Source organism: Caretta caretta, chromosome 8 (assembly GCF_965140235.1).
Source record: "Caretta caretta isolate rCarCar2 chromosome 8, rCarCar1.hap1, whole genome shotgun sequence".
Classification (NCBI taxonomy): Eukaryota; Metazoa; Chordata; order Testudines; family Cheloniidae; genus Caretta; species Caretta caretta.
Window position 1 is genome coordinate 101,527,298 of NC_134213.1, and position 14,068 is coordinate 101,541,365.

Genomic DNA, 14,068 nt, shown 5'->3' on the forward strand with positions numbered 1-14,068 from the left:
ATGAATTAAAGGTACTTTGCAGTTTGCCCATAGTGGAAGGACTGGAGGCTCCAGATGTAGACATTGGGATGCAAAGCCTTTCACCTCAGGGTCATAAACTTGAATCTTTTGCAGTTTGGTAATATCAGAGCCACATTACCACCTGATAGGCATTAAGCACGTATATGAAATGAGCTAGAGGTCTTGGGCCAGTCACTAGGGGTCTGAAATCTACCTCAGAAAAGAGTTGTCACTTCTAACGGTCACAAGATTCATTGGTAGAGAGCCACCCCCCTGCCTATGTTCTGGGGTGTAACAGTTATAAGGATCAGACTTCTGAAAAATACAGGTGTTCTAATCCTAGAAATGACAGCTCAGTACTCTTTCATCCTTCTGGAGGTAGCTTACTGAGTCCATGCAGTTTACTGCATGTATATATTGATCTTTTGGATGAGACTAAAAATATGGAGGTCCTGTCTGCTTTCTGTGGAGAGGATTTACAAATTTGGTTACTTGGTTGCACCCCCAAATTAGATACTAAATTTCATCATTTTGTGCCTGTAAAATCAGAGGCAGTTATTGAAAATTTGACTCTACAGATACTATGGTGCTTTTAATTAAAGAAGGGTTTGCCCCAGTGCTTTAGAGGGAAGCTTTCATCCTGACAGTTCCAAATATATGGCCCCTCTTAGATATAAGCACATTTTATCGAAACTTGGGAGCCATTGATATTGGTGGGATTTCTGTGCATGTATCTGTAGATAGAATTGTAGCCCCTGTCTGGTTGCCATGCACTCTGGATATCTAAAGTTGCACAGAAGAACTAAGCATTAGATACTATTAGGTGAGCTCACTCTCACCTTGAAGATACTATCCACCAAACTGATTTGAGGCATAGCAGCACAGAGTGAGAATAGTTGGGACATTTCCAGTCCTGTGGATATACAGTGGACTTCTCTTTTAGGATGGAAATTTGACTTCCTTTACAAAGTGGCTTACTATAGTGTAGTAGATAATATGGTCCATATTCTGGTATAGTTTTACTTTACATTGGTTTAAGCAATGAATAACAATATAAGTCACTTCGGTCCACTCACAAAATTGTACTCATCCTCTGTGATGAGTTCCCGTTCACTTAGACCATGTCTACCCTACCATTTATGTTGGCAAAACTTATGTCACTCGGGGGGGGGGGGTGAAAAAACCACCCCTTTGAGCGACATAAATTTCTCCGGCATAAATGGTAGTGTGCACAGCACTATGTCAGCGGGAGAGCTTCTCCCGCTGGCATAGCTACCACCACTCTCTACCGTAGCTACCACTGCAGGTGGTTTAGTTATGTCTACAGGGAGCTCTCTCCCGTTGGCAGAGAGCAGCTACGTGAGAAATTTTACAGCAGTGCAGCTGCATCTGTACAGCTGTGCCACTGTAAGGTCTCTAGTGTAGACATAACCTTAGTGCTGCAGCCAAACTAAAGTTATTGTTGTCAGATGAAGAAACTGAAACCCTAACGCACTAATGGCCATGACGTTATTGTGAATTACACAATGTATCATGTGTCAGAGGCGTAGTCGTGTTCGTCTGTATCCACAAAAACAATGAGGAGTCCGCTGGCACCTTAAAGACTAACAGATCTATTTGGGCATAAGCTTTTGTGGGTAAAAAACCCACTTCTTCAGATGAATGTAAATTGCATCTGAAGAATGTAAATGTATAACAGTAAATTGCTTTGGCTGCTGTTTTGAAAGGTGAGTTGTAAGTGATTTTTGGGAAAGACTTTTTTTTTTAAAATGCCCTAAACTGCATGTGGATTCTAGACCTATAGTCTCAAAACTTGTTTAAAAATTCTGTTGGGGTGCATTTTTTTCCAGATCCTTCTCTTCTTGGCAGCTATAGACCCAAGCATACTAAAGTAAGTAATGCAAATAAAATTGCATGTAAATTTTCCTATGTTTTGGAGTATGTGGAATAGAAAAGCATGTGGGATTTTTGTTGAAGGTGCCTGAGTGAAATCAAGTATACAACTTCTTCATCTTGTTGTTTGAATCTGTATATGCACCGTTACCTGAATATAGATATTGTTTTATTGTACTATAAAGCGTTCTCAAAACATTCTGCAGACACAAACTGTTAACACTATGGACATAAACTCATAGTGAATAATCCTATTCTGCAGTTATAGAACCTAATTTTTATTTACAGTAAAGTCACTTTCACTTTATGATGCCGGGGTGAGTAAAGGCACCTTAAAGTGGGTGTGAAATTACATTTACAGCCACTTCAAGAGGATCTCTTGTATCACCAGAGCATTGGTGTAAATGACAGCTGGATCCACAGTGTTTTATTTTTGTTTTGTTTTTTTAAATTGCTGCTCATTACTTCAAATGTTTGGCTCTTGTGATTATTCTCAAGTTTTGTCTTTCCTTCCTCAGCTAGCTGCTTTTCATATGTTCTTGGTTGGGATGGAGAGCCTTGTTTATCTCACCAACCTGATAGACGTGTGAAATGAGATGTCACTTCTTTGTTTATCCTTTTTTTCCTAATTTTTGTCTTTCCTGAAATACACTGGAAATTTTACTAGCAGACTGTAGACCGTTATTTATTGTGTGTGTGCCCTATTAGATTTCCTAACGGCTGGCAAGAGAGATGATGCAAGGAGGGACAAGGAAAGTGAATTAAAAGGATAAACCTTTGGTTCAGGCCAAACATTCTTGTCAGCTTCTTAACTTTCACTGTGTAGGATTGCAGTTTTATGTGGCATGTAAGTCTAATATATTGTGCTGCCTCTGGATTGCTCCATAGTGATAAGTGATAAACTGTACTGAGAACTTCTAAATATGCTTTTATGATGGATGTTTTAATTCAAATCCATTTTTCTCAAATGGGGAAGAAGATATTAGCGGCAGTCATTGTTTGGACCACATAGATAACAAAGATACAGATTAAATTCATCACTCTCCTGATGCCCTTAAGCATTCCTGGTTTCAACAAAAAAATAAAGGCAAAAAGGAATATACCTTTTCTGTTGCCAAAAATAATAGTATAGCTCTGAACTAGATGTTGTTAATATTGTGTAGAGTGAGAGGGCCTGAGAATTACTATTGGTGTAAAGTGGCTGTTAAGGGGAAATCAATGTTAAATTTAATAAAGCAGATTATATTTGGGCATGCTGTTTGTCTGTGTGTTTAATCTGAAGATTACATTTGAATGGGATTCTAATTCTGTAGCCAACATCAACTACATCTTTTAAAATTGTTAGGTGAATTAGCTCATGGGGCCAAAATGTTTGGACTTTCCTGGCTTTTATTTGTTAATTTAGGTCTTTTGTGTGGCATGACTAGGGTATTCAACTTTGGTTAAAGTTCACCTAAAAATAGTGTATTGTGCGATGGGGACAGATACAGTCCTGCCTTTCAGAGGGTTTCCTGGCTAGCAAGGAGAATTCCATGGAATATTATTGAGTTCCTCTATGTGTGTGGTGTAAAATAACAAAACAAATTCCTTTCTCCCACAGGGCACAAGAATCTTTAAAGGGCCAATGGGGTAAAGCTTTCGTCAAGGTTACATTTGAATAACGCTCTGATGAATCTCTTTGTAGGAATATATGGGAACAGATCGAATCTTGATCTAAAAATGCTATTTCTACATAAGTGGGCATGGCAAACCAGATGAGACATGGCCTGGTCCCCTAAGCTTACAAGCTAAGCTGGAAAACATGTATCCTTATCCCACCCCACATCTTTGTCATGGAGCTATTCTGGCAGCTTTACAGTGTCCAAGGATCTCCCTTATGTGGCTGCAGCAGTATCTAGAGATCAAGAATTTGGCCCTAGCTGATGGGGCCAGCAGGAAGTGAGATGCTGGATCAAGATGGTGGAATACTAAAGGTTCATCACAGTGGGACACCTTTCTGTGAAATTTAAGGAATATAGCAACCCTTCTAAGCCCTTTGCACTGCTTGCACATTTTTCATTAGCAGCAAACTCCATCACTCAAGCGTGCAAGGTGTAGCTTTCCTTAGCACTTTACAAGCTTACAGAGAAAACCCATGCAAAATGAACTGTATGGGTGTAGTATTCAGTTTTTAAAGGGTCATAACTAGGGCAAATAGAGAACACTTTCAGTGGAAATCTTCAAGGTCTCTTTTCACTAGAAACCTGCAAGGCACTTTCTTCAGTGAGGGCTGTTTCAGATTTTTACCTCTAACTTTTTTCAGCTCTGTAGCGGCTCCAAAAAAATTGCAAAAATTTCTTTATAATTGGGAAAAATGTTGTCTCCCTCCTCCCCCCATTATCCCCACCATCTTGTTTGATAATCCAATATGGCTGAAGAGCTTTTGCTGAGACTAAAAAGTCCCTGTTCAGAAACCAATCCTAGAAAATTTTCATCCGGAAAGGTGAAAACTTCAAAAAGATATCAGTGACTGAAAACAGGGGTTAGCCTGGAATGCAATCTTAATTATGGGGGGTGCTGCTGCTCCCACTCCAATGTTATATGCAAACCTCTGTAAATCATCACGTTATGTGTATCACTTAATGCAGACAAGTTGAATTTTTAACTTTGTTTGACACACATAGCAGGTGGAAAGTGTACATCTCTGCTCCGTTAGCTGGTGCACAGGCATAGCCAGGGCACATTTTACATATTGTTTTAAGTTTTCCTGCTGTTTTCTCTCTGACAGATGATCAAGTCTCATCATGGGAAAGACTTAGATGGCTCTTCCGACAGCTGTGATGAGCACCCGATCTCGGGTACTGCTAGTAGGCATTTTCATTCTACTAGTTCATTAATACGTTCAGCACCCTCCTCATTGCAGAAACATTCCTCAAGTCCTGTACTAAACCGTTCTTCGCTTAGAGAAAGGTAAAGGCTTGTTTTCATTTGTTGTCTGTGAAACTTTGGGATAATTGGCAATTGTGAATCACAGTAATGTTTGCATAACTGTAGGTTGTAAGGGTAACACAGGCTACAATGACTGTGGATTTCCTGTTACTTTATGTAGTCATTTGAACTGTCATCAAAGGACCACATGTACAAAAGTTAGGGTGTCCATCTTCTCTCAACTGCATTTGTACAGCCCAACTGACATGGGTCCCAAAATCATGGCAATAAAATTCTCTTCTCCAATTGCATGTTTTGAATATTTGGTATAACTTAGTCCGGGTTTTGGCTCTGAATGTCTATTATATATCTCAAGCAACAATTGGTCAGTATCTTGGAAAATGCTAATATTCCAAACACTGATTTCAATGTCAGGAACTTAAATGTGGTGATTGCATTAGTAAAATATTCTGAAGGTGTTTTGAACTTCTGATTGTTTTTCAACCCCAGTATTTGTTAATTTATATCTAATCCAATTAAAGGTTCTTTTTATAAATAGAAACTTTACTTTAGGGTTTTCTTTAAAAATATGTAGAAATATAGTTTTAGTGGGGCATATGTGGGCTGGCTTTTAAATCCTAGTGAGAGTTTAAGGTGGTGTCCCCTTACCATCGCCCTCTGCCTGACACTATTCCAGCATTCTGACGACTATAACTGAGAGTTTCATGTGTCTTGTGTATTGATGTTTCTCTTTTTTTCTCCTTGTTTGTGTATTTGATAACTGTGTGTGTGTAGTTAAGGTCACTATGCTACCCGAATAGATTTACCCCCTTTTCTTTTGTGTGGATCTTTCACAGGCAGTAGACAAGAGAGAACAACACTTTGAAAACAACCTTTTAACTCTTTTTTTGCATGGTACTCATCTTTGCCTGTCCAGCTCAAAATCAGGTCAACATTCTTGCTGTTTCACATCACAGGTCTCTCCCCAGCAGATTCAGAATTTTGTCCAATGACGTCATGTTCCCTTCCTATCAGTAGGGGGACACCAATGTTGTTAATAAATACCCACAGTTTCCTTACTTGAGGTCCAAGACTTTTTAAAAAGAATGTAAATGTTTAAAAGAAATCTTTTGGCAGAAGCAAAATCATAAAATAAGAAAGCAAAGAGGCAGGAGCAATGAAAACGTAGTCTGAATCTGACCTTAATATTAGTACTGCTCAGCTTACTAAGGTTTTAACCGAATATATGCCGAAAGTTACATTTGAAGCTGGCAAACATGTAGCCAGGGTCAGCTTTTGGAAATGTATTAAAATATTTTTGTTCAAATCACCTAACTGTGCAGAACATCAGTATTGCTGAAAGCATAACAAAATACATGTATATCTAGATGAGTATAAGAGCCCAATCTTGTGGTGATTTGATAAATACTGCCTCCAATCTATTTTGAACCTAGCGTACGGAGAGCACTGAGCTTCTAGGCTACATAATGCTAGTCAGCACACAGCAACAAGAAAACTTGACCTCTTTGCTAAATAGGTGTGAAGTGAGTGTCCATGACATTATTTCCTCAGAGCCCCACTGTTGGTGTTACTTGCATAACTATGCACTCCCAGAACCTTTTTGAGCAATGTATGGAAGGGGGGGAGAAGGTTTGCATAATTCCCATGAATCCTGCATCACATAGCCCAAGGGTATAAATATTGTGCCCTTTCTAATAGTCCCTCGGCGCCTGCCTGCCTGCTAGCCAGTGGTTGTAAAACTTCTCCCTTTTTCTTTAGTGTTTGATAAATAAATCAAATAGTAAATAGTTAGATTGTTAGGCTAAGGCTGAAAAGTTTGCTTTGTTGTTTTAAATTTTTGTCTGTTTTAATTTCCTCAAATTCTACGTCACTTTGTGTCATTGTCTTAGAGACCAGTCTAAGACAATGGGTTTAAGAGGTGGTCTTTCCCCATACCTGCTTTATATAGATGTGTAACGTGCCCTTTATACGTTGGGGAAGTGCATTCCGCTAAGCAGGGATTGACCATTATTTTTTGTCAAGGTCCAAATTTTTTGGTCAAGGTACAGTGAAGGTCCAGACTCCAGAGCAAATAATAAAAAAAAACAATAAGTAAACAAATAGATTTTTGGGGTCCATTCAGAAGTACCTGGCAGTCCGGATTTGGCCCGTGGTCTGCCTATTGACTCTCAAAAAGGGCCCAAAAGCGTTGTAAGACTTTGGTCCAGAACTTGCTTTTGGAAGAGGCTCCAGTAGCATGCAAGTCCTGGTGATTTTCTGCTACGAAAGTACCCCCCAAGCACAAGTAATTTGGCAGCTAAATCTTGCTAGATGACAACGCCTGATGCAAAATCTCAAGCTGAAATCATCCCCTTGTTTGAGATTCCTTTACAAGCATTGAAATGGGTTCCACCAGCTAAAAAGATTGAAATTCTTTGGTTGGCTCTGAAAAGAGAATGCACAGTCATGATACTTGGTCATTTCTGGTGTGCTGAGAGGCAAATCGGGCTTTGAGAATCATGCATCCAGTTTGAAGTAATCCTTTCCATTCTGCACCTGGCAGGTGTAAAAACTCCCTAGCTGCTGATTTCAGTCTGAAAGGTGTGGAACATCATGAGTGGTCACTCCTGCCCTCAGGTGCTTGTGTGATTTCTGCCAGATGGGATCGTTGGAACACGGATTTATCCGCTACAAGTCAGAACAACAAACCACAATCAGGTTTGCTTGAGAACAGTCAGGGATCCACGTTTAGGACTCCTTTCTTTTGCATTGGCAAGAGAGTCTCCTTTTACTCCTTTCTTCTGTTTTCTCTCATTCCCAGAGTACTGGGAAAGTTTTGGCAGCATAGTGTTGGGTGATCTTAGTTACTCCAACATGAGTCCAGTTGACCATGTGTGTCCTGGCTCTACTGAAGTCTATGGAAGTTTTGCCTTTGACTTCAGTGGAGTCATGATTTCATCCCAGGTTCTTGACTTCTAGTTTTGTCCCAAGGTTGTTTGTTCATTCTCTCCCTGAGTCAAGATCTCCTGTCCCAGCAGAGTAATGCATCCAGACTTCAAGGTTCTTTGTCTCATGTTATAGAGATTGGCTTTCTAGGGCAAGATGTCTTAAAATGGAGTCCAGAAAACCATCCACTAGAAAACAGAATGCTGGTAAATAGAACTGTTTTTAAAAGTTTGATCACTGTAAAGGCTGTGACCCGGTTTCTGTCCAGTTCCAATTGGTTTAGACTTTCTTCTGTCTCTGTTATCAAAGCTGTTCTTAGGTAAGCACCTGCAGTTTCCATCTGCTATTACTGCTTATGCTGACCCTGAACCTGGCCCTGTGAAAAGGTGCTCTGGCTTTGTCTGTTCCCCAGTGAAACAATTCTGTAAAAGTCATACAAACTTATACATGCCTGTTCAGGAACCTATTCAACTTTGGGACTTGAACTTGGTATTAAATAAACTCATGGGAGGGTGTTTGAGCTTTTAGGGTCCTGCTCTCTGCATTGCTTCTCAGTGAAGATTATCATATTTTGTCACCGTTAACTTGGCCAGGAGGGTTTGAGTGGCAGGCCTTGATGATCTGTCACCTTATACTGTATTCCACAAAGATCAGTGGCTACTTCACCCCAATCTAGACCAATTTATATCTGACTTTTCATCTCAATTACTGATATCTCTGCCTGTCTCTTTCACAACGCCCCATAATTATGCTGAGGAGGTGAAGTTGAACACCCTGGATGTCAAGAGCACTGGCTTCTACTTAAACAGGACTAAGCCATTTCAGAAGTTAGACAATTTATGGCCTCTGGAGAGGAATTTGAGGGTCAACCACCTGAGCTCAAAGACTGTCAAAATGGATAAGAAAATGCATCCAGTTATGATATATACCAGGGGTGCCTGAATTCTTAAGGGTTTGATCAACAAGGGCATTGCAAAATTGATGGTATCTACATGCAATGTACCCTTATGTGAAATTTGTAGGGCTGCTACCTAGAGGTGAGTTCACACCTACGAATCACTATTTTCTCGACACTACATCCAGAGCAAATGGTGGTATTAAAGGACATTGTTTAAGACCAACCTCCTTAGAAGGTGATTGGCTAGCCTTCATGCTTTAAATTAAATGAGTTTACTTATCAGCAAGCACTTGTTCTCTGTGTGCCTCCATAGAGCTACCTCTTTTCTGCTTCAGAGCCCAGCTCTATACAGGGCTTCGGGGGGTGAAAAGGAACTGAGTGACCATTAGAAGGGATGATGCATTTCCTATCTACAGAATTTAGCACTCCGAGGAACTGAGTGCACCCACCAGCTACTGCTCAAAACAACTATTTACTGCCATAGTGTGACTCTTGTCTACGCTTAAAAAACAAAGTGGTGGTTGTAGCTATTCCTTCACAGTTAAACAGCAAAATCCCACGGGATGGGAGCAGTTATATCAGTATAAAGGTGCTTATACCAGTATAGCTTCTTGTGATTTGGAAACTGAAATAAGCTATAAACTATAAACCGTATAGCTATATCTACAGGAGGGCTTTTACTGTCCTCATCATGTTGGCAAAAAAAAATCACACCTCTTACTGACATAATTATGCCAGTAAGACCAACTCTTACAGCATCTCTCTGTGTTGGCAATATATGCGGAGAACAAGTTGTTTTTTTGTAAATAGCCACTTCCTAGCCTTAACTGGAAATAAAGTTACTTCTTCTGGTTACCATGAGTACTGCAGAGATACAAAGTATCCAAGTTCTATCCATTTTGGAATTAAGTGTACCTGTATTTGGCTTTTCTGGATGATCTCTCATGTTACATGGGTAGTTTCTGAAAGATTCTTTTAGCTGTTTGTCTGGTTATATTTATCTAAGTAGTTATTTCTTTTTTCTTTTCTTTTTCTGTCTTGCAATAGAGCTCTCCAATTGTGAACCTGCTACTACAGTTCTTTATTGATTTCTGTCCTGTGATAGTTTGTCCTTGTATGTAGTTTCTTCTCAGCATGAAGTGTCTGCTTTGAAGTTGATAAATTCTTCATGGACGCCACATACACACATTTACACACACTGTTGGAAGGTTTGCTGATGGGGAAGGGGTTATACCTGATGCAAACGTTTTGCAGTAAGCTTTTGCATTAACTCTGCTATCCAAGACGGTGTAGGATTTCTTACTGATAGGTGATATTAGCATTTCTTGCTATGTTCAAATGAATGATTGGACTGTCTGACTTTGAAAATACCTATTTATTATAAAGTTGAGAGTTGTAAGCTGGTGTTTAAATAGTATACACACATCTATTTGAATTTTTAATAGTCTGTTCCATCCTAGTGGATGTCTGAGAATTATATTAATCTGTATTATAACATCCAGACTTGATTCTTTTTTTGCACTAAGGTAAATGTTGTCTGTTTACATGACTTCAAAAAAAAATCCTCATCTCATAAAAGAAAATAAATGTCTTTAGTTACATTCCAAGGGAAAATAGTTTTGTACCTTAGATCGTACTTGACATAACGTCTTTGAAATGAATGATAACTTCTCTGATCTGGCTTTTTCTAGGTCACTGAACTATACTTCCAAAGTGTTTATACAATCTATTGGAATCAATAAACAATTTAAACTGATGTAACTGCAGAATGTTTGCAAGTCCCAAGAAAAATTGGAAGTATGACAAAATACAGCTATAGAAGTTTATCAGGGCAAACGGCCATTGAAATGAAATGACTTTTTTCCTCCAACATTGCAATAGAATACTGACATCTTAATCACATAAATAAGTAGCTAGTGGTTTTTAAAATGCATAATTAGTGGTTTTGGGCAACTGAAATTCCTTTATTTATAATTTAAGAACCTGTGCTCTGAAAGCCATTTATAAAATATCTCCAATAGGAGTTATCACATCATTAGATGGTTTCAATTTAGATTATGGGTGTTACATTTTCTAGCATCATTTTATTTTCGGATGAGTTTTGATTTGGTGTAAATATTAACACTGACTTAAAATGTGGATTAGGCTTTATAGTTATTACGAAAATTAGACAGTTAAGATACTGGCAAAACTAATTAAAAATGAGCTGATACTGTTTTTAATCATACTTAAGGTTTTGATTTTTGTAATTTAAGTTCAGGGCCTATGTGATCAACAAACATTTCTTATACCACAGTGCACACTAGTGGATTGTTCAGTAATGCTACTGAAGAAATGCATATAGCTTTTGCATTAAATACTTAATTTTCTGCTGTGGTACATGGATACATCTCATATGAGTGAATAAAATAGCAACTATGGTTTTTATATTTTTCAAGATAGAGCATCTGACTCCTAATGACAGGTTTCAGAGTAGCAGCCGTGTTAGTCTGTATCCGCAAAAAGAAAAGGAGGACTTGTGGCACCTTAGAGACTAACAAATTTATCTGAGCATAAGCTTTCGTGAGCTACAGCTCACTTGACTCCGAATGGATATTTATAAACATGAGATCGGTAACCGTGCTTTGAAATCCTCCGAACAAACCGTAGCCGCTTTATTTCCTGTTTCAAAAAAGCAAATACTGTAAACTACAGCAACCTGTCTGACCTCTCTTTCCAGTATTAAACAACACAAGCAAATCTGACAAATTGAAATTGCTGTATACATGAGACAAAGTGCCCCACTCTCATGGACTAAGTTTCATTTGTGGAAATAGGAACTGGCATACTTGAATTGCTTGCAAATATACTGGTTTCAGAGTAGCAGCCGTGTTAGTCTGTATTCGCAAAAAGAAAAGGAGGACTTGTGGCACCTTAGAGACTAACCAATTTATTTGAGCATAAGCTTTCGTGAGCTACAGCTCACTTCATCGGATGCATACTGTGTGCTCATGAAAGCTTATGCTCAAATAAATTGGTTACTCTCTAAGGTGCCACAAGTCCTCCTTTTCTTTTTGCAAATATACTGTTTTACATGCACAAGTTCAGCAGCAATTTCTCTAGTGCTAGGGTTTGGAACTAGTGACAGGAAGTTGGAAGATCACATTACTAACCCTGCTCTTCCTTTTTTCTTTTCTTTTTTTTTTTGGGGGGGGGGGGGGTTATTTCTCTCTTACCTGCTCTATTTCATTCTGTGTCTGAGCATTTCAGCAGAGCTGCAGGTTTCTAGCAATTTATTGGATAAGAATATAATGTATTCCTTGTAATGTTCAGCCTTAGTTCAGTTATATGATGAAAATGCAGAATCCAGCCTTCTCACTCATAATTTCTTTGATATCAGATCAATTAAGAAAAGTCAGCAAATCACTCTGCCTTTTTCTAAGATTTCTTAAAATCTGTTACTCTGACAAGATTTTGTTTTGTTTTGTTTTTTTAGGTTCTACCTCGAGAAGAAAAGAATAATTTGAACTGCTCATATACACTGCTAGGTTCTAAATTAACTGTAACCATTCCAGAAAAAAAACATTGTCTGACTTAATGAAAAAATCTGCACAGTGGTGGTCAAAGAGCAAACAAAATCTTAAACTATATAAGGAATCTGAAAATATGCCGATATATAAATCAGTGTTAACCCTCACCTGGATGACTGTCAGTTCTACGCATCCTCTCTCCAAAGGGAGATAGTAGAAACAGGAGGGGTTCAAAATGGATGACAAATGATTAGATGCATGGAAATATTCTGTAGGAGGATAGGTTGAAAAGATTGGGACTGTTTACAGGGAAGACAAGGAAGCATACTAAATAATGAATAATTTAGAACAGGTAAAATGGACACAGAAAAATGGAGGAAAGAACAGGAATCTCGAAGTAGAACACTTACGGAATAACCTGCCCATATTTGGAGTTGCTCAGTTAGAAGTTGGTTACTCTCTGAAGCATGAGAATTTAGATCACATTGAAACCTTTGGGTTATCATTGTCATCTTTCTTGCGACTTCCCTTTTGGGGGTCGATGACTTCTATAGTCTTCTTCCAAAACTCATGATCGTACACGAGGCTGTTACGCAGATTGGCCTTTCTGAGGCCTATTGATATCTGGTCAATGTGCCGTGTCTTTGGTCTTCCCCTAGGTCATCTTCTGTCCACAATCATGGAAAAGCCATTCTACTGATATAGCTGTCTGATCTCCGCTTGATATGTCCATACCAATGTAGATTAGCCTCCCTCAACTTGTCTTCACTTGGAGAAACCCACATAAAGCCCCTTACAACCTCATTTTGTTTCCTATCGTAGAATGTCCAACCATTTGACCATCTCAGCGTCTTAGTTTCTGTGATGGAGAACATACTGATTTCCTTTCTGGTGGCTGGCCAAGTCTCTGTTCCATATGTTAAGATAGATAGATAGAATTACAGTTTTAAATACTCTGCCTTTTAACATTATTACGGTCAGCTCCTACCATCTGAACCACAAAGCTTTAGAGTAATGCCAGGCATCACTCGGGGCGAATCATCCTAAGAATGACCATACTGGGTCAGACCAATGGTCCATCTAGCCCACTGTCCTGTCTTCCAACAGTGGCCAATGCCAGGTGCTTCAGAGGGAATGAACAGAGCTCTCAATCATTGAGTGTTCCATCCCGTTTTCCACTCCCAGCATCTGGGAGTCAGAGGCTAGGGACACCCAGAGCATGGGGTTGCCTCCCTGACCATCTTGGCTAATAGCCATTGATGGACTTATCTAATTATTTTTTGAACCGTGTTATAGTTTTAGCCTTCACAACAACCCCGGGCAACGAGTGCCACAGCTTGAGTCTGCGTTGTGTGAAGAATTACTTCCTTTAGTTGATTTTAAACCTGCCGCCTATTAATTTCATGGGGTGACCCCTGGTTTTTGTGTTATCATGAACCATTGATACTAGATATTTAATCACTTTCACTCTTCTAAGCTCTCTGCGTATGATATCCTTTCTGGTGAGTCCTCTTCCCTCAGGTATCCTAGCCTTGATCTTACCAACATTCACTTGAAGTGCACCTCTCAAAACTATGTTGCCAGAGTTCAAAGTCGGGTTGCAAAGTCTCTCAATCTTTCACATATATCACTACGTCATCAGCAAACAGCAGGTTCCAAGGCACCTCCCTTCGTATATTCTCACTTAGCACAACCTTGAAAACCACAAACATAAAGGGGCTCAAAACTGACCTGTGACACAGGCCAAAATTTTCTGGAAAATCTCTACTATGGCCCCGTTGGCCCCGTTAAGTTTGACTATGATAATCACTCTATCATACATATCCTAGGATATCCATAGGATACAGAGGGCCCTCGACAAATTAGAGGATTGGACCAAAAGAAATCTGATGAGGTTCAACAAGGACAAGTGCAG

At 39.2% G+C, this 14,068-nt stretch overlaps 1 protein-coding gene across 7 annotated transcripts in view; it reads left to right on the plus strand.

Annotated features, from left to right (window-relative positions):
* The window catches only part of SPATA6 (spermatogenesis associated 6), a 53,530-nt gene that overhangs the window by 20,339 nt on the left and 19,123 nt on the right, over positions 1-14,068 (plus strand). For all 7 annotated transcript variants that reach the window (XM_048860488.2, XM_048860487.2, XM_048860490.2 and 4 more), the window contains 2 exons: positions 1,851-1,891; positions 4,661-4,842. In XM_048860488.2, the coding sequence (XP_048716445.2) occupies positions 1,851-1,891; positions 4,661-4,842 (223 nt within the window). The remainder of the gene's footprint in view (positions 1-1,850; positions 1,892-4,660; positions 4,843-14,068) is intronic.